Genomic DNA, 17,674 nt, shown 5'->3' with positions numbered 1-17,674 from the left:
TATATGTTGATTCTATTTCTCCAATTGCATATCCTGTCTCATCCATATTATATATATTCTTGAGTTCATAATGCCGTTCTTCGATTCGTGTTTGAAATGTTGAAAACCACGCTGATATTGTTTCAAATGTGGCTTCTTTATGTCTTGCAGATTCCAATTTGCGAGAATAAGTTCCTTTGAGTTTAGGATATCGATCTAAGAATCTATAGATCCATCGTTGATCTATATGATCTGATTGAAAGGATGAAGAGGTAGATGATGACACGAAAATGACGTATTGATTCAGAATTTCTTAGGCCATTTCTTTCAACAACCCAGGAGTTGTAGGGTATCCAGTAGCTGTCAATCGTGAGATCCATCGTACTAGAGTCTTTTCTTCCGCATTGGAAAGTTTTTGAAAGGATTCATGAGATTGAGAGCGTGATTGTCGTCCAGCCATTCGATTTATTAAGGTTGACTTCGGAATCTTAAAATGAATAGCAACACTTCGAATTGAAGTAAATTGTTTATCTTTTAGACTTTCTATAGTTTTTTGAATATTATCTTCCGATTCACTACGATTTAATGACTTTCGATCTATTGTGTGTTGAATAAACGCGTAAAATAAAGAAATGAGGGGGTGATTTTGACCCATATCATGACATGACCCACTTCTAGTCAAGTTACGTTATATAAGAAATTGTTAAAGTGAATGGTTCCTGCGTAGCACGTGCACAGGGCACTAGTCCTATTAGGACTAGATTGAGAAGCTCTCTGTAAGAGAGCATCGCACTTCCGTAGAACTTAGAAGAGAGATTAACCTACTAGACCAATATTACCTCAGTTCTGCCCTATCAGCTTCCCACTATTCCCTGTGTGAGGTCATTCCTTTTAACAGAAATCAACTTTTTTAAAATTTGATAAATATATTTATTTTTTGTTACGAGGTTTGCCGTCTAGATCACGTGGAAGTGCTCCAGGCTCTCGAGGTGGTTTATAACTAGGCGTCAAGCAGGGACTTAAGTAATGACAATGATGATATGCAATTCGTAACTAATAGTAGAGTATACTAAATGATTGATCTTGAGCACAAAGCTCTATACAAAGAAAATCCGTCTTGATCATATAGACCTTCGTATTATACATCCCATCGCTCCCACTGATCTTATATTGGTGGGACGAGTGGGACCACGTGATTCCCTCAACGATCATGCGACGCCGGGCTTAGCCATAGCTGAGTTCCGTCGTAACATCTTGTTTTCTTTACACTAATTATCATGTTGTTTGCACTACCAAAATACGAAACTTCATCTTTGTGATAATAATAATACTGAGCATGGTAGATATCAAACATAATGGAATTACCCTAACAGCTACATTCAAAATCAAATTGTTGGAAGTTAATTGTTGGTGTGATCTGTTGGAAACCAACAGTCAGCCAACAAATACCAATTTATATCATAGCGAGCCACCATAATAAGGAAGTATCTTCTGTTTTGGTTTCGTTTTTTTTTCCATCTAGAATTCATCTTCAATTATTTTTCTTACTGAGTTGTACTTAAAAGGAATATTTCCTGTGTGATTATTTACAATACTCTACAAGCTACCCAAAATATAACATTAATTACATCAAGATGCCCTTACCATGGCCGTTTTCCAGAAAGTATCCCGAGAAACCCCCTGAATTTGCAAATGCGAAGGAATTTGATTACATAGTAATAGGAGGTACGTATCTATCATTCATTTTCCATATGATTATAGGATAAATCCTCCAAGTAGAAAAATACCAATTTCCACAATTCACAATTCACCACTCACACAAACACCGAAAAATGCAGGCGGTACATCCGGCTGTGTCGTCGCATCCCGTCTCAGCAATCCAACCACCATCCAAACCCCCAAAATCCTCCTCCTCGAACGCGGTCCCACAAACGATACCTACAAATCACGAATCCCCCTCCTCTCATCCAACATCTTCGACGCATCAAGCGGCGCAAAATCCTGGCTCTGCGAACCAATGTCCCATTGCAATGGGAAACAATCCTTTGTTTTTCGCGCAGATGTATTGGGTGGTGCGAGTAGACTTAATAGTGAAGTGTATACTCGTGGTACCAAAGGAGATTATGAATTGTGGAAGAAGATGGGGAATGAGAAGTGGGGGTGGGAGGATGTAGAGCCGGTTTTTAGGAGGGTGGAGAGGGTGGTTGGGGAGGATGGGGCGGAAGTGGTGGAAAGGGGGAGGGGGATAGGTGGACGATGGATTATGAAGCGTTTTGGTTATTGCGATTGGGTTTGGAGAGCGCAGAGGATGTGAGTTTGGTACTTACCCTTTGTGTCGATCATGTTGGCCGAAGCCTGGATGAAATATTTTGCTAATCACTGTATTTCTAACGAAAGGTTTGCGGACGCAGCTGAAGTATTGGGGTTCCCTCGCATTTCAGATACAAACGTGGCAGATGCTCCGATTGATGAATTAGCTATGTTATACAGTACCATCAGTGACGATGGAAAACGAAATTCCACTTTTCATTCTTTTCTCCCTAAAGAACTTGCTTTGGAGAGAGAAAATAATTTGACTATCTGTACTAATACCACGGTTCACCGAATTGTGTTTTCAGATGAAAACGGAGTTCCTCGCGCTGATAAAGTTATCTTTGGAAGTTCTGATCCGAAATCTTCGAGGATCTTTGAGGCTAAAGTGAAGAAGGAAGTTATTATTTGCTCTGGCGCACTAGGTTCACCTCAAGTTTTAATGTTAAGGTATGCGAACTTTGTATCACAGAATCTAAATGAGAGGTTCTAACAATTGAAATTAGTGGTATTGGTCCTCGTAAACATCTGGAAGAACACAATATCAAAATCATACATGATTTACCTGGTGTTGGCTCCAACTTAGTAACTTTCACCCCTTAAAATAAACGATGAACTCTTACTAATTAAATATATTAGACCGATCATCCAAGTATACCTGTTGCATGGGAAGTACCAATCGAAGAGTCAATCACTCGAGTCGTAGTATCTCCCTTAAAAGCAGTGGTCGAAATCTGCAAGTATCTTCTCTTCGGAACAGGCATCATGAGTTTTCCATCTCAAACACTAAGCTTCTTCACCCGATCCAAATCACTCAACGAAGACTCCACCGGACCACTCATCGCACATTGTCCATCCACAGATACACCTGAATCATCTGAAAATCTTCATTCCAAAAAATCAGAAGATCTAATTCCAGACATCGAACTCATGCCTTTACCCACAAGCGCCATGGACGACATAGAAGAACACCAATCCAGCTTCTCCAAAATAGGAATCTTCTGCATCCTCGCCACGATCTGCAACCCTCAATCCCGCGGTAGCGTTCGTCTGACATCCTCATCCCCTCATTCCTTCCCCGCTGTCGATTTCGGAATATTGTCCCACCCAAACGACCTAATCATTGCACAACGAGCCGTCCACCTTGCCCTCTCATTCGGTAAAACCATGCTTTCCTCTGGATTTCCTCTCCTCCGTCCCATAACCTTTCTATCCGAAAACCAGAATCTCGATATCGAGAATGGAAATCAAGAACAAATGGATCGATTCATACGTCATCGGATCCGAAATACTTTTCACTATTCATCGACATGTCGGATGGGTTCTGAGAACGATGAAGAGGCCCCGGGAGTTGTGGATGGCGAGTTACGTGTTCATGGGGTGAGGGGTGTTAGGATCGCCGATACGAGTGTTTTCCCTAGGATTGTGAGTCATCATCCTATGGCTCCTGCGGTGATGGTCGCGGAAAGATGTGCGGATTTCATCGTCGATGATGCGGGTAAAGAGGAGTGATTGTGAGGATCTGAATGTAGTCATGCAGATGATATTTGTTCTAGTCCTTAGTAGAGAGAGATAAGAGTATGGATTACCAGTAGATACGTTTCAAAGTATCTGCCGAAGTAATATGAGGTCATTTCCAATGCATCAGATAACGATCATGCAGCTCCCACGATGACATTACCTTTGAAGTTTTCGATCGTAGCTGTAAGGTTCGATGGTCGTAGTGTCTTGATGTCATATTGCGTCTTTTCATTCTTATCTTTGGGGTTAACATCGCTGATTCACTAATAACCGTTCTTAAGAATCCTCCGGCTCAATGTGCAGCTGTATCCACATCACTTAACATCCATACAGTATCTCCGTAGCGCGAACCAATATCCCCATATAATCATCTCGGTTCATAACCTCAAAAGGTGACCAAATAAGCTGACATAAGATTTGATGGTTCGGAAGATAGATAATATTCCGTGAGGCTCAATGTTTGACCTAGAGGCTAGAACTAACTAGCTGAATTCAATATTCTCCATCTAAACCTCCAAGCCACAATGTTATATTCCGCAAACTCAATGCCGTCCCGATGTCTCGGGTAATGCCTAAAATTTCATCAAGACCCTACATAACATAGATGAATCTAGAAACCGACGACGAGACCGTTCTACTCAGCCCATCACCATTCATCTCCATATCCTCCTAGCTACCCACCAATCATACCATGATCCTACCCTCGTAACCTCCTTCCCACCAAACGTAGCACCAAAAATGAAAACAAGCTCAAGCTGACTGCATTCCTCCCTCCCTCCCTATACCAACCATCCCAACATCCTCCTCCAACCAATCCCTCACGAACCAATCCCACAACAACTGTACATACAACTACACATACACACACACAAACCTAGTTACACCGAGTTCACCAGCCCACGGTACCATAGACCGTACTGTACCGACCAGCCCCAAACCCAGCAATCAGCAATCAGCAATCAGCAGTTCGTGCGCGCCCCTCCAAGAAAAAAGTCGGACCCTGAGTGCATACGGAGAGTAACCCCTCGTCACCGCGTCTCAAAATCCTAGTTTCCTCCTGAGTCTATCTCGCCCTGTATAGTCCCCCCATCCAATCGATTCCCTACTGAAATCCACATATCCAGGGGTTTTATCACATTAGACATTAAAAAATATCTAGGTAGGGTACCTACTAAGCATATTCATCTATCCATGTCTATCCCGACCCTAGCTGAAGATCACGCATTCGCATTCATTCTAGAAAAAATTATCCGAAGCCGTGGGTTGATTAACTCGGGTCCTGTAGATTTTTCGTTTTTCCGGGCCGAGAAGTGAGTGAGTGAGTGTATTGTCAACATTAAAACCATAATGAAAATCATAATTAACGAATCATTCCTCCACGATGTATCAATACTTTTTATTTCCTATCCCGCAAATACAAGGATTCACCGATCGAAAGGTAACCTTAGTATAAGAATTTTATTTTGTGTATGGAGTACAGTATATTTATTTTTATATGTCTGTGGGATAAGATAAGAAGTAAGACTACTAGTACATGGATGCATGCATACATATACACATGTATAACGGGGTGTTCGTCGGGGAAAGAGATAGACGGGTACCGGATCTTTGTATACGTAAATCTTGAGTCTTAAGTCTTATTTCGATTTATCCTATCCTTAATCAATCCAGAAGTGTGGCTTCCCGAGCAAGGAAGGAAATACACGTGAATCTAAAGGATGTGATGTCGAATGACTGCCACTGCGCCCGGCTTAGATTGAAACGTTATCGAGATGTCACATCGATATATTTATTACACAACATATAAGAATAGAATACAGAACACCGCATACACATTCCATCTATTCTCAAAATTATATTATATTTCACACCCCTCCTGTAGACCAAATAATCTTATTCACAGTAAAGAAAGAATGTATATACTCATTACCCAGTAACCTTACATATCCCCCAACCCATCCTATCTCATCTCATCGCTACACTCCAAGAAAAACTAAGTCTAGCTCAAACACCCACTGCCCATCTAGATCCCTCTTTCCCTCTTTCCCACTCTCCCTCTTCCCCAAAATCCCACGTTTTAATTAATTACTTCCGATCTCTAGGTTCCTCTCTATATTCTTAACTTTATTACTACTAGTACTACATAGGTACATATGATATGATATTCTATTCTATACTATATCCCAAGTCCGCATTCGAAATACTAAAAATTTTATTGTTATTTAAATTTAAATTTACATTCAGCTAGAACACTCACTATTCATGAACTAATCAAATCCTATTGCTCTCCCTAAGTAATAAATAATATGCTATATAATCTTACCACCAAATTGAAATCCTAAGATAAATAAATATTCCATTTATCTTATACCATACCATACCATACCATCCCGTCACATCACATTAACACCGTTCATCCACCACATAAATCCAATCACAACCCACAATCCATCCCCCTCCAAAGTATCTCATCCCCAATCCTCATCCTCATCCTCACCTCCCACAACAACCCCCACCAATCCCACCACCAGCAATCCCACACAAAAAATTCCATCGACTCGGGTCCCCAACCATCTCCAATCATCCCTCACCATCCCTCACCATTCCTTGGCTCTCCCTACCCACCCACTCATTCATTCATTCATCCACCCATCCCCAACTCACAATCACAATCACACCAAAAAAGAAAGAATAAGCATGCAAGCAAGCAAAGCCCATCCTTTCAAAAAATTCAAGGGGAATCTTTTGTATATCCATTAGCAGTCTACCTACCTACCTAGTACCTACCTAGTATTCCTCTTACCCCGCATTCGATAGCGCTGACTGCAGCTGTATGAACGTATGTATGAACGTGGATTAATTTATTTGCGCTGCCTGTTGGATTGGGATCATGGATGTTATTTTTTCTTATCTTTTTCTCTTTTTTTTTCTTTGGGGGGTTTTTTTTGGATACTGAATTGTAATTAATGAATGGTAAGACTTACCGTCGCGAGATTTCTGTAGAGGAAAAAAAAATTGTCGTGAATAATAGTACAAAATATGTGTAGATGTAAATTTAAATGTATTCGTAAAAAGTACCTAGTAAAAGCAAAATTCCACAACGCCTAGCTAGTTGAGGATATATTTCATAATAAGTGATGATGATGATACAAAAATAAGAAACTCGTAATACAGACAATTGAGAAATCGAAAAAAATCAAAAACCAAAAACAAAAACCTACGGAACAAAGTCTGGAGGTGACATTTGTTTCCAAGGCCAATGAATTTCCCTCATAACATCAAAAGAACAACCCATTCTTCCTGAATCCTCCCAAGCATCTCTTCTTGCTTGTTTCCCCTCATTTCCTGCTGGCCAAATCTGTTTTGCTTTTCCCCATAACCTTACACCTGATTGTCCATCTACCCAACGATCGATATCATATTTGAAGAAGAAGAAATGATCCAGCATAGGTAAACGTGGTGCAGGTTGTTGAACGAACATATCTTCCTTCTCTTTACCCTCGAGGAAGGATAATCTACCATCAACAAATAGATTACCAAACCATGCCTCACTTAATTCTTGTAAAACTTCACCTGGAGATCCAGTACTCATCTTTAACATTCGTTGAGGAAAGCCATTGCCATTTGGAAGTGCGCAGCCTGTGTTGATGTCCAATTCTTTCTTGACATGAGATAAATAACCATCTTTTCCACCGGCTTCTTCTAATGCTTTGATATTTGATCGGACTAAGTTATGCCAATGATCGTTTGATCCGCCTCTAAGTCTCCAGTAGAGTAATCTTGCGAATCCACTGTGACCATATCCATCATAATTGCCCCATGGGTCTTCTCCAAGACTCATATGTAACTTTATTCTCTTTAAATTTGGCCATCGTGCAAGATCCTTCAATTGATATTCGAATGGAACAAGAGAGGGACTATCCTCGCACAAATCAGATTTCCTACGGAAAGCTGAACGACCTAATATATCTATCTTGAGTTCGACAGAAGTAGCCATTGAGGCAATCGAGCCCGGTAGTCTGCCTAATATGGGGTGATCGATATATGTTCGAGGTAGGATACCATCAAGGATAAGTGAATTCTGCTCCCAGAAAACAACTTTAGCTTCATGATAGATTTGTCGACAAGTTCGTAAAAAGGAAAGGCGTATGGTTTCGCCGTGGGATTTAGTTCGAATGATATATGGAGGCTTTCCCGCTGCTGAGTACTCTTCTTGAGGGTAATCGGGGTCATTGATGACACTTTCGGATAGATATACACTCCTTGAATGTGACGATAAAACGTAACCATATATTTGATCGCGAATCTCTCTTGGAAGACTTTCTAAAAAGGTACGAGCCATTGTGGTATTAATTCACCGAGGTGATAAAGGTATGAGTTGGTGAGGATGTAAGAAAATATACAATGGTGTAATGAAAGAATTAAATATATATGAAGATATTTCTGTGATCTTCTATGTGTGTAGCGGTGTAAATGTGTAAAGGGTACAAAAATAAGTAGTATGAGGATTCAAGGTCTGGTGATACAGGGACTTATATAGTAAACCAAGTTTTGTTTGAAATGTTGTCGGAGAGTTGTTGTTAGATTGACAGATGTGCGTGCATATGACTCTAGGATTCAAGGATCTCGAGAAGATAGGTGTCAGGGTATGATGGGAATTCCGGATAAGGCCTTGTCTGTGGAAGAACCCAAAATCGTTGGTAAAATGTCCAGGTTATGTATGTAGCGCCAGGGGGAGGTTCGCTCACATCATTCTATGTCAGCCCACAGTACAAGGTTATCCAGATCGGCAAGAAAGTTTTTCTTCTGAATGTAGGGTCCACTGAGTTCTTGGAGAGATGTGAGTAGGGTCCTCTAATTTTCTGCGAAGACAACTGTTTTTGTAAAAGAATGCTTTGCATTAGAGGAATTGGAAGAAATGATGGGTCTCGGCGATGTCCAACAAATTAGATGAAAACTTCGGAGATGTAACGATCAAATCTGGCAAGCCTCCAATTCATTAACGTGAAGCTGGAAGAAATCAAACAAGAGAGCTCAATAATGGTAAGTTAAGTGTTTGGTATGTTTGGTTTCTCAATTGCTAAATATAGATCATCAGTAACATTCTTTCCAATAATTCAAGGCAGTTAGATGAATAGATGACATTACTTACCATCGTAATGATTTGGATATACGCCGATATGTCTTTCCCATAAAAACATATCGGCTTTTAGTAAAGTAGGTAGTAATGAAGCAGGTAATAACGAAAGTAGTAACAAAAGTAGTAAACTTTTTTAAATTCCTTCCATTTTCCCCTGCAACTTCCCCAGATTTCTTCCACCGCTCCTTGTCTTCATGATTAGGAATCATTAACCCTTAACGTGGCACAGTTATCGTCACCTGCACTCATTCAATCGCCTCCATCTCTACCATTGGGACTACGGGATCGGCTTCTGGCTCTACCTTTGGCAGGTGCCCGACCTCCTCGACCTTTTCCTCCTGGTGGCGGTCTAACAAAGGCAAAGTCTACCTCCACAGTTTGTTCCAGCAACTTGGTATTATGCGCACCATCGATCGCTGCCCTTGCCTCTTCCAAAGTTGGATATTCAATCAGCGCGTAACCCTATTTTTGCAGATACTTTGAGTTAGCCGTCTAAATTTATCTTACAAATCCCCCATGCGATAAATGCCCAGAGTGATCGAAAAGCTTCCATGGGAAATGTAATTGAATTGCATGAGCGAACTCACCTTGACGTATCCAGTTCTTCTATCCAGGTTCAAATGAAGATTTTTGATCTCTCCAAAGTCTGCGAATTTGTCATTCAAATCCTCCTCGCTAGCCTCTTCATGTACATTTGTGACGATGATAATCCAGCCTTCGATCGATCGTACCGCTGTCGCATTGGAGTGAGTTGTCATTGAGGCATTCTTTGGTTCATTTCGCTGCTCCTGTGGTGATGAAGGCGCATCGACATCCATTTCGGTATCAGCCATGATGATGATTGATGAAGGGAGTGAGGATATGGTTGAGTAGAAGACGGTCGTCGAGAAGTTGTGGTAGGATGAGGGAGGGAGAGGAAATGTTGGTGGACTCGAATGTTTTGTTTAGACAGATCAAAAAATCAAAGTTCGCGAAAACCGATGAATCAAGGTTATCAGCAATGCCTATCGCGTTTTGATCATTTATAAGTTTATAACCTCAGTATCAATTTATAAAGATTAAATACATATAATAATAACAAAAATTCATTGAAAGTTACAACCACTCAATTGAAATTGTATTCACTCTGAGCATGATTTATATTCATGCTGTACATAGTAATAATTATGAAGTTTTCCTTTCTACTATTATGACTGAGTGTTTTTCCCATCCTCAACAATATGTGAAAGTCATTTGATTCCGCAAATGTACCTGGAGTGTCTGTTCCTGTCCTTTTATACATATCCCTCCAATTATTTATTGTGCTCACTGTCGCGTTAAAATGACGGGATTTCATCGGATCTTGGGAGTTTATATATAGTAGAGATATGTATGAATGACAAGGGCTATGTGTATATATATTTACATCATACTAGGTATGTTAAGACTTCATTTCGTCCGAGCCATCGCATTGGGTTGCCAGTACTAGTGAACATATCTAACACAAGAGCTATTCAAGATCTATTGCTAGGTTTGTGTATTAGGATACGGCACATACATCATGGGATGTTCTCCATGTTTCTGTCTACTCGATCATACACAGAAATTTAACTTATAAATCTAGATCTGCTTAACCGGATATATACAGCACACACATCGCAAATATTCTTTGTCTTTTCTCTGCACCCATCAACGAAATGAGAGAGGATGTAACAGATGAATGAAACATACAATGCAACATTTCGGACTTCTCACAACCAGCCAGCAACTAACACCGGCGTCGGTGAACAGTATGATATCACAAAGCAATAAATTTTATAGTATCAATTTAGAACTACCGGTAGTTGGTTATATCATTACTCAGTTCAATTCCTACTCTGCGCTGGCATTCATCCATCTATTCATCCACCTTTGTGTAACTTCCCAAGCAGGAAATGAACGAACTAAACCATCATCAGACAGACACAACATGATCAACCATCAACCGAAGCAAACCATCCCACCCAAACATTAACGCCCGCGTCAAGAAGGCGATATCAAAATGTTGATTGGCAGGTTACACCTCAATATTTCGGTGTTTAACTTTTCACACCACGGTGTTAAGCACTCGTCTACTCACCTACTCACCTCACTCCACTCACACTCTGCTATAATATGCGGGGCTAGGACATGCAGGAATCCATCACAGCCTCATAGATATCCACTACTGTCACGAACTCTTCAAAAATGATCAATTTGTAAAATCCCATCTTCAAATCAAATCAAATCATGGGGGTGAGTCGGGCTTGAGTCGATAAATGATCTCTCTCTATCTATGCCAACTATATGCGTGTGGCCTAAAAGTTTAATTAATTCATCAATTCAACTAGGAACCAAAAATTTACAGACAGCAAAAATCTACTAGTCACCACGACATGTGCAGGATTTGAACCTACGAGGCCGAAACCATAAGATAACCGAATTATTCATTCAAGTCTTACCCATTAACCACTCTGGCAACATGCCAAACCATTTGTTGTTTATGACGTATATGTCCAAAGTAAGTAATTTTTTGATATATATTTAATTCAAACCAACTTCAAGAATTTAAAACTCCTTGTTCTTTTTAAAGGACGACGACATCAACATCAGAATGAATCAACCTTATTCAACGAAAACTCTAATCCTACTTTACTCAATAACTACAAGCTTCAAATCACGAAGCTTCCAACAGAAGAATAGGGAATAAAACTGATCCTGCAATCCTGCACAGCTTCCCCGCCATCCCCAACCATTTCTTTCCCTCTGCTACGACGGTATTCAGTTATAACTAAAACCCGCATCACATGACTAAATAAGGGGTCACGTGGTCCCACTCGTCCCACCGATTTAAATCGAGGGGAACGGTGGGACATACGGCACGAAGGTCTATATAATTGAAAAGAATTTCCTTATTATAGAGCTTTGTATTCAAGATCAATCATTTAGTATACTCTACTATTAGTTACGAATTGTATTATTGTCATTACTTTAAGTCCCTGCTTGACGCCTAGTTATAAACCACCTCGAGAGCCTAGAGCACTTCCACGTGATCTAGACGGCAAACCTCGTAACATTTATAGACTTAGAGAGAGTTATTTATTCAATAAATGAGATTTGTAATTATTTTCTCTTTTTTTTAATATTTTTAGATATAACTACTACTATCATATCTTCATCTAGTAAAATTAGAATAATATCTATATTAAATTTATTTTATTTTTATAAGAAATCTCTAAAAAAAAAAAGTGAAATAAATTGTGATCAAAAGGGTGTTTATAGACCAGCAATTGTATTTAACTTAGAATCTACAGGTGAAGAGCACCTGTAGATGGGGATAGCTACTCTATATATACACAAATGAATGGCCTAGCCGCAATGGCTAGGCAAAAAGAAGTCATATTTATCCCTCCAATGATCTTACTTTACCGATAACCATTGATACCTAGTACTTGTTCGGATCTGATCCTCAGATCACCTAAATCGTATACTAATCCCGAGTAATCGTATCATGTGTGGACATGGTTAATGTACCTGAGGTTTCTTATATAATAAGGGTGGGAGGAAAGCAGGGATTTCCGTCACATAAATATATTAATTTTCTAAAGGTTCTTATTAGTTTTGGGGATACTACAGATATAATCAACAGGTGAATCTCAGATTTATGATGTGGCTAGTCAAAAAAATTTCATTGAATTATATTCATTTATTATATAGGTGGAAATTGTGGTTTTCGGTGTAAAAAGATAGTCTGTACTTGATTTATTTATTATTTATTTTTATCTTTTAATATTTGAACTTGAATTTTGAATCCCTTACCTCTTACCCCTCAGCCCTTAATATATATATATATACACACATATATATACACATATACACATCCCTCTCTTCTCTCCCCAATCTCCATTCTCATCCCAATCATCATCCTCCTCCTCAATCTTATCACCAACACCACCAACGCCCAGCCTCAACATCCCGAATTCCGAATCATGATAAAAGAATTCCTACTCATATCCCTTCCCTTTCCCCTACCCTCTCCCTACCATACCCTCTTTTCCATTCTTTTCCCCATCCATATATCAGCTACAATAACATCATCCCCTCCTCATCCTTGCCTCCCCATTCCTCAGCTCTTATATTCTATCTTTCTTCAAACTTCCCCATCCATTTCGTCTTTACTGCCTCACACTAACAAAGGTACATACTTCCAGCCACAAAGTAGCAATTAATAAATATAAAAAATAAAAAAAAGGAAAGAAAAAATCCAAACAAATCTCATTACATACGGGCATATCTTCAAGAATCTCATATATGTATTTTTCATTATCATTCCCATTTCCATTCTTTATTACTTATAAAATTATTCATGATTCCATCATCAAATAAACATCAACCATCCATCATCCAAAACATCCACCATCCAAATCAACAAGTGCAACTGCCCATAAATCATAAGGGTATATATATAATGCAAACCATCATACATCATACTATGCAAAATCCCACTCTAAAATGCAGTGCAAAGCAAATGCAGATCAACGCACGCAATGCAAATAAACGACAAAATTTTCAGCTCACCCATTCCCTCAACCCCCAGGTGATTTCCTCAATCTCAATTAGGACCTTTCTCTTCATCCTCTATTCCCTTGTATAACTTGTCCTCCAGCTTCTGCATCCTTCGCCTTTCTTCGCCCGCTTAGCTTCTAACCTTAATCTCTCTTGTTCTTCCAATCCTACTTTCGTAACTTCATGTTCTTTACTGAGTACATGTTGACCTACTGCAAAACTAATTGCTAAGCCCAATGCTGCAAATGCTACATATATGATCCACTGTATTCCATGTTAGCTTTCTTGTTCCCCCAAAATGACACACTTATAGATGTGCCGGCAAAAACAAACTTACCATAATTCTTAAACTTTCCCAATACGCATTTCTGGCAACTTCTCTTCCAGGAGCAGGTAATCCTTTAACAATATCCACACTAGCACCCGCACTTCCACCACTCAGTTCTGAAGCAACACTACTTCCTAGAGCTGTAGCCAATTCCGCACTTCTCTTTTGCATTTCATTTTGAAATACCACACTTCCTACCACCACACTAATACTTGTGCTCAAATTCCTCGTGAATCCAAATGTGGCGGTTGCTGTTGCAATATCTGCTCTCTTAACCAAGCTTTGTAGGGCAATAAGTGGAGATTGAAAGTTTGGTCCGACACCTATACCAGCGACGATTTGATAAATGATGATCTTGGACCAATTCTCGGTACGTGGGATATTAATAAATAGACCGAATCCAAGAGTCATAACCGTGAGACCGAAATAAATAGGTGGAAGGTATTTGCCGGTTTTCTTGATAAATACACCTGTTGACGCCGATGTCAAAGACAATGAAAGAGCGAACGGTAGTAGATAAACACCGGAAAGTAGAGGAGTAGCTCCAAGAACTGCTTGAAAATAAAGCGGAAGGTAATAAGAAGCTGAAATGAAGACGAATCCATGACAGAAACAGACCCCCAAAGCTGCAACATTAGAAGGATGTTTAAACAGTCGAAGAGGCATGAGTGGATATCGAGCGAATTTCCATTCGTTGATCACAAAGAGTCCTGCAACGAGTATTCCAAAAATTATGAGACAGATGACGGTAGCCGAATCCCATGGCTTTGTGACGCCTCCAAATTCGAGTCCGAGAAGAACCATGAGTGTACCACCAATAATAAGTAAGCTTCCAAGCCAATCCACCGCCTTTAATCCATCCCATATTGGAGTTTTTGGATTGTCGAGATGAAGGAAGAAAAATAGTGCTATTGCAACTGTTCCGGTAACTGGTAACTGTTCATCTTGATTAGTATTTACATTCGTTGAATTTGGCGAAGTGAAATGTAGAAGTCGTAGAAGATCGATATAAAACTCACATTGATATAAAAACACCATCTCCAGCTAACTTTCTGAGTGAATGCACCTCCCAACAAAGGACCAATGGCACTAGCAAAGGCCCAAGTCATACCTATCAATCCAAAATATGCTCCCCTCTTTCTCATACTGAACAAATCACTAACACAAATATTAACCAAAATAATCACTCCTCCACCGCCAATTCCCTGTATCGCTCTCGCCACAATCAACATCCCAATACTAACACTCAATGCCGCCAATAAACTCCCTACGAAGAATACCCCCGCTGCAATTAACAAGATCGGTTTCCGTCCCCATATATCTGAGAATTTTCCCCAGCAGGGAGTACTAGCAGCGTTGGCAAGTAAGTAGGCCGATCCTATCCAAGTGTATCCAGCATTCGAATGAAAATGTTCGGAAATGGTAGGGAGAGCTGTAGTAATAATGGAGACATCGAGAGCAGCTAGAAATACCGCCGCGCAAAGCGATATCATAATAATAGTCGTTTCCAATTTCGTGCGCGAAGCCTCTGGATCTTGAGGTGAGGGCCCAGGAGGAGCCGCGGTATTTGCATTTGTGGCGACATCTCTGGATGAGGATGGTTCTTTGCTTTTGGGTAGGTCGATGCTACTTTCATTCGTGATATGGTTCTCGGTTTCGATGATGTCCTTTTCGCTATCTCCTGGGGTGGCGACTGTGGATGCGAGGGAATTGGGCGAGGTAGGATGATGTGAGGATGATTCTCTAGGGATTTGTTGTGATGCAACTGTTGGGTTGATAGCGGTTGTCTCTGCTGAGGTAGCACCTGGTGCAACTGCCATTTTGGCACTGTCTCAAGTGGTACTGTTACTCGGGTACTTTTGCAACCTTCTATTGGTCTTATCCAATTCAATTTCTTGTTATCAGTCTGATAATCTGATATAAGCTCTCAAAATCTGCCATATAATCAAATATTCGAACGTCCGAGGAAGAGGAAATGGAAATGAAATAATTGTCTGCTGTTCCTATATATTAATTGATTGCCATCCAGTACCTAAACAGTCAAACCGCATATATGAGTGATCATTAATTCGTGGATGAACAGTGCAATATATAATAATAAGTAGCTACCTATTAGATCAAGCCAATTCACAAATCGTTAGCACCTTTTGCGTTCATGATCAGAACCACTTAAACTGTAGGATACTTCCTTCCAAGTCCCTCAGACTCCCTCTACCTTAAACTTTAAGCTTTTTATAGTGGATTTTCGTCATAGATTCTAGATCCCTTTTGCCATTTAAGAAAGTTTTGATTGGTAGATGAGTTAGGATTCCCCAGTTATTATGTCACCGATCATAAGGAGGCGCTACTATCGGGCCTCGCGCTTTACTATTCACCGACCTTCAATGAAACGGGCACTGTTATCGAAACAAAGTCCTTCTTATACCCGGAAAGGCCTTTTCTTCTTTCCTTTTTACATTTGATCAAGAGTTCTTTTCTCGGGCTCCTGATGCGCGAATTCAACCGTTGATAGGTCCAAAATTCACCGTGACTTTTGGTGTGATAAAAGCAGAAAGCTGATTGGAGCGATGCAATTACTTCAAGAATGGGGCCCAGCAATAAAATTTCGAGAGTTCGCCCCCGACATAGATGATGGAGTGAAGGGTCTAAAGCAAAATTTAAGTGCTCGGTACCGAAATACCTGACGGAGTTAAAGGTCTAATGCAAATTTTCTCGTTCATTGGATTGAAGGTTCGGTCCCGAAGTATGACTTCAAACTCCACTTCACTTCCACCAGTTCGTCCGAATTTGCAGTGAGGCCGTTGCTGGGAGGGATAACCTAATTTTGTGCGGAGAGGTTGGGGTAAATGCTTATATGCAGTCAAGCTTCGGAGAGGAAATTCTTACTTGGAAACGGAAGAGAAACCATGTCCCCAAATCTTGGCTCTTGGCTTTAGAAGTTTTGAAGGGAGTTGAGTTACAATGAGTGCCGAGAAGTTGACGGAAGTCAGTACCGGCATATTGATTCAAGTACAGCGGGTCACTTTCTAAATATTTGGATCGACGGTGTACATTGGTCCCAATTGAGTTGAGTGTTGACATTGCCCCAGCTATCCATTTCTTATTCCTAAATCACTAACCGGATGAGTTTTTGACCTTAACGGGTGCAGTGCTCTTTCCCCATAGAGGAGGGGGAAACAATTTATAGGAATTAGCCATGTTTGTTTCCATTATAATCCAAGTATCATATAGGAAACCAAGTAGTATTGTTAGAATCTTTGCCAGTCAGCTAGCTACTCGAAAGATCAAGGCTAGAAGCTTACTTAATAATTAGCAGTTCTAACTTCTACTACCCCGCATTTCCATCTTAGTTTAGAGAAGAAGCTTGTCTTTACATTCCCTTATTTTGATAGCTATTAAACAAATTGGCCATGGTCAAGATCACGGACCTTCAAACGAGGTCGTAGTCTCGATGTCAGAGAGTTTGATGACGTTCGTTTCCTTCTCCCTTTAATTCCTGTTCGTCGCCATTCTTACGCTTCTTTTTACTGTTAATATATCAAGGAGAAAATTCTAAGAAATGAAATATCATCAGGTTACTTCGATAGAGTATTTTTCTTAGGAAATCCTTGGATTTTACCACACTTTCTAATGTTCACATTGACCAAAATATTTATTCAATAAACTTATATTGAACCAGAAGGAAATTGTAGATATACGGAATAACAATTCCGAATATACCTTTTGCGGAAATGTACTATAAATTCTCTAGGATTATGAATAGTATATTTTCATTGTGCGTCAATACGAGGCTTGTTTCTTCGGAGGACAATCAAAGATGTTGCAGATGGGTT

At 40.0% G+C, this 17,674-nt stretch overlaps 5 protein-coding genes and 1 non-coding gene across 6 annotated transcripts; 1 reads left to right on the top strand and 5 right to left on the bottom strand.

The window, feature by feature from the left end:
• Positions 1-1,613: 1,613 nt before the first annotated feature.
• Positions 1,614-3,801, top strand: SS1G_12131 (hypothetical protein; the record flags this gene model as incomplete). The annotated part of the gene is made up of 5 exons (XM_001587052.1): positions 1,614-1,704; positions 1,818-2,289; positions 2,377-2,739; positions 2,796-2,874; positions 2,929-3,801. 5 exons carry the CDS (start codon positions 1,614-1,616, stop codon positions 3,799-3,801), a joined length of 1,878 nt encoding a protein of 625 aa, XP_001587102.1.
• A 3,226-nt stretch (positions 3,802-7,027) lies between these two features.
• On the bottom strand, positions 7,028-8,152 carry SS1G_12130 (predicted protein; the record flags this gene model as incomplete). Its single annotated transcript, XM_001587051.1, has 1 exon — positions 7,028-8,152. The coding sequence occupies one exon, from the start codon at positions 8,150-8,152 to the stop codon at positions 7,028-7,030; it is 1,125 nt and encodes a 374-aa protein (XP_001587101.1).
• A 1,047-nt stretch (positions 8,153-9,199) lies between these two features.
• Positions 9,200-9,783, bottom strand: SS1G_12129 (hypothetical protein; the record flags this gene model as incomplete). Its single annotated transcript, XM_001587050.1, has 2 exons — positions 9,200-9,412; positions 9,538-9,783. The coding sequence occupies 2 exons, from the start codon at positions 9,781-9,783 to the stop codon at positions 9,200-9,202; spliced, it is 459 nt and encodes a 152-aa protein (XP_001587100.1).
• Positions 9,784-11,339: 1,556 nt separating this feature from the next.
• SS1G_14560 lies at positions 11,340-11,434 on the bottom strand. The gene has a single exon. It is a non-coding gene; the product is annotated as a tRNA-Ser (tRNA).
• A 2,151-nt stretch (positions 11,435-13,585) lies between these two features.
• SS1G_12128 (hypothetical protein) lies at positions 13,586-15,661 on the bottom strand (the record flags this gene model as incomplete). Its single annotated transcript, XM_001587049.1, has 3 exons — positions 13,586-13,777; positions 13,851-14,777; positions 14,861-15,661. 3 exons carry the CDS (start codon positions 15,659-15,661, stop codon positions 13,586-13,588), a joined length of 1,920 nt encoding a protein of 639 aa, XP_001587099.1.
• A 547-nt stretch (positions 15,662-16,208) lies between these two features.
• SS1G_12127 (predicted protein) lies at positions 16,209-16,840 on the bottom strand (the record flags this gene model as incomplete). Its single annotated transcript, XM_001587048.1, has 2 exons — positions 16,209-16,521; positions 16,728-16,840. 2 exons carry the CDS (start codon positions 16,838-16,840, stop codon positions 16,209-16,211), a joined length of 426 nt encoding a protein of 141 aa, XP_001587098.1.
• Between the last annotated feature and the right edge of the window lie 834 nt (positions 16,841-17,674).

This window comes from Sclerotinia sclerotiorum, genomic scaffold (genome assembly GCF_000146945.2).
Source record: "Sclerotinia sclerotiorum 1980 UF-70 scaffold_19 genomic scaffold, whole genome shotgun sequence".
Lineage (NCBI taxonomy): Eukaryota > Fungi > Ascomycota > Leotiomycetes > Helotiales > Sclerotiniaceae > Sclerotinia > Sclerotinia sclerotiorum.
This window is presented reverse-complemented; position numbering and strand designations above follow the sequence as displayed.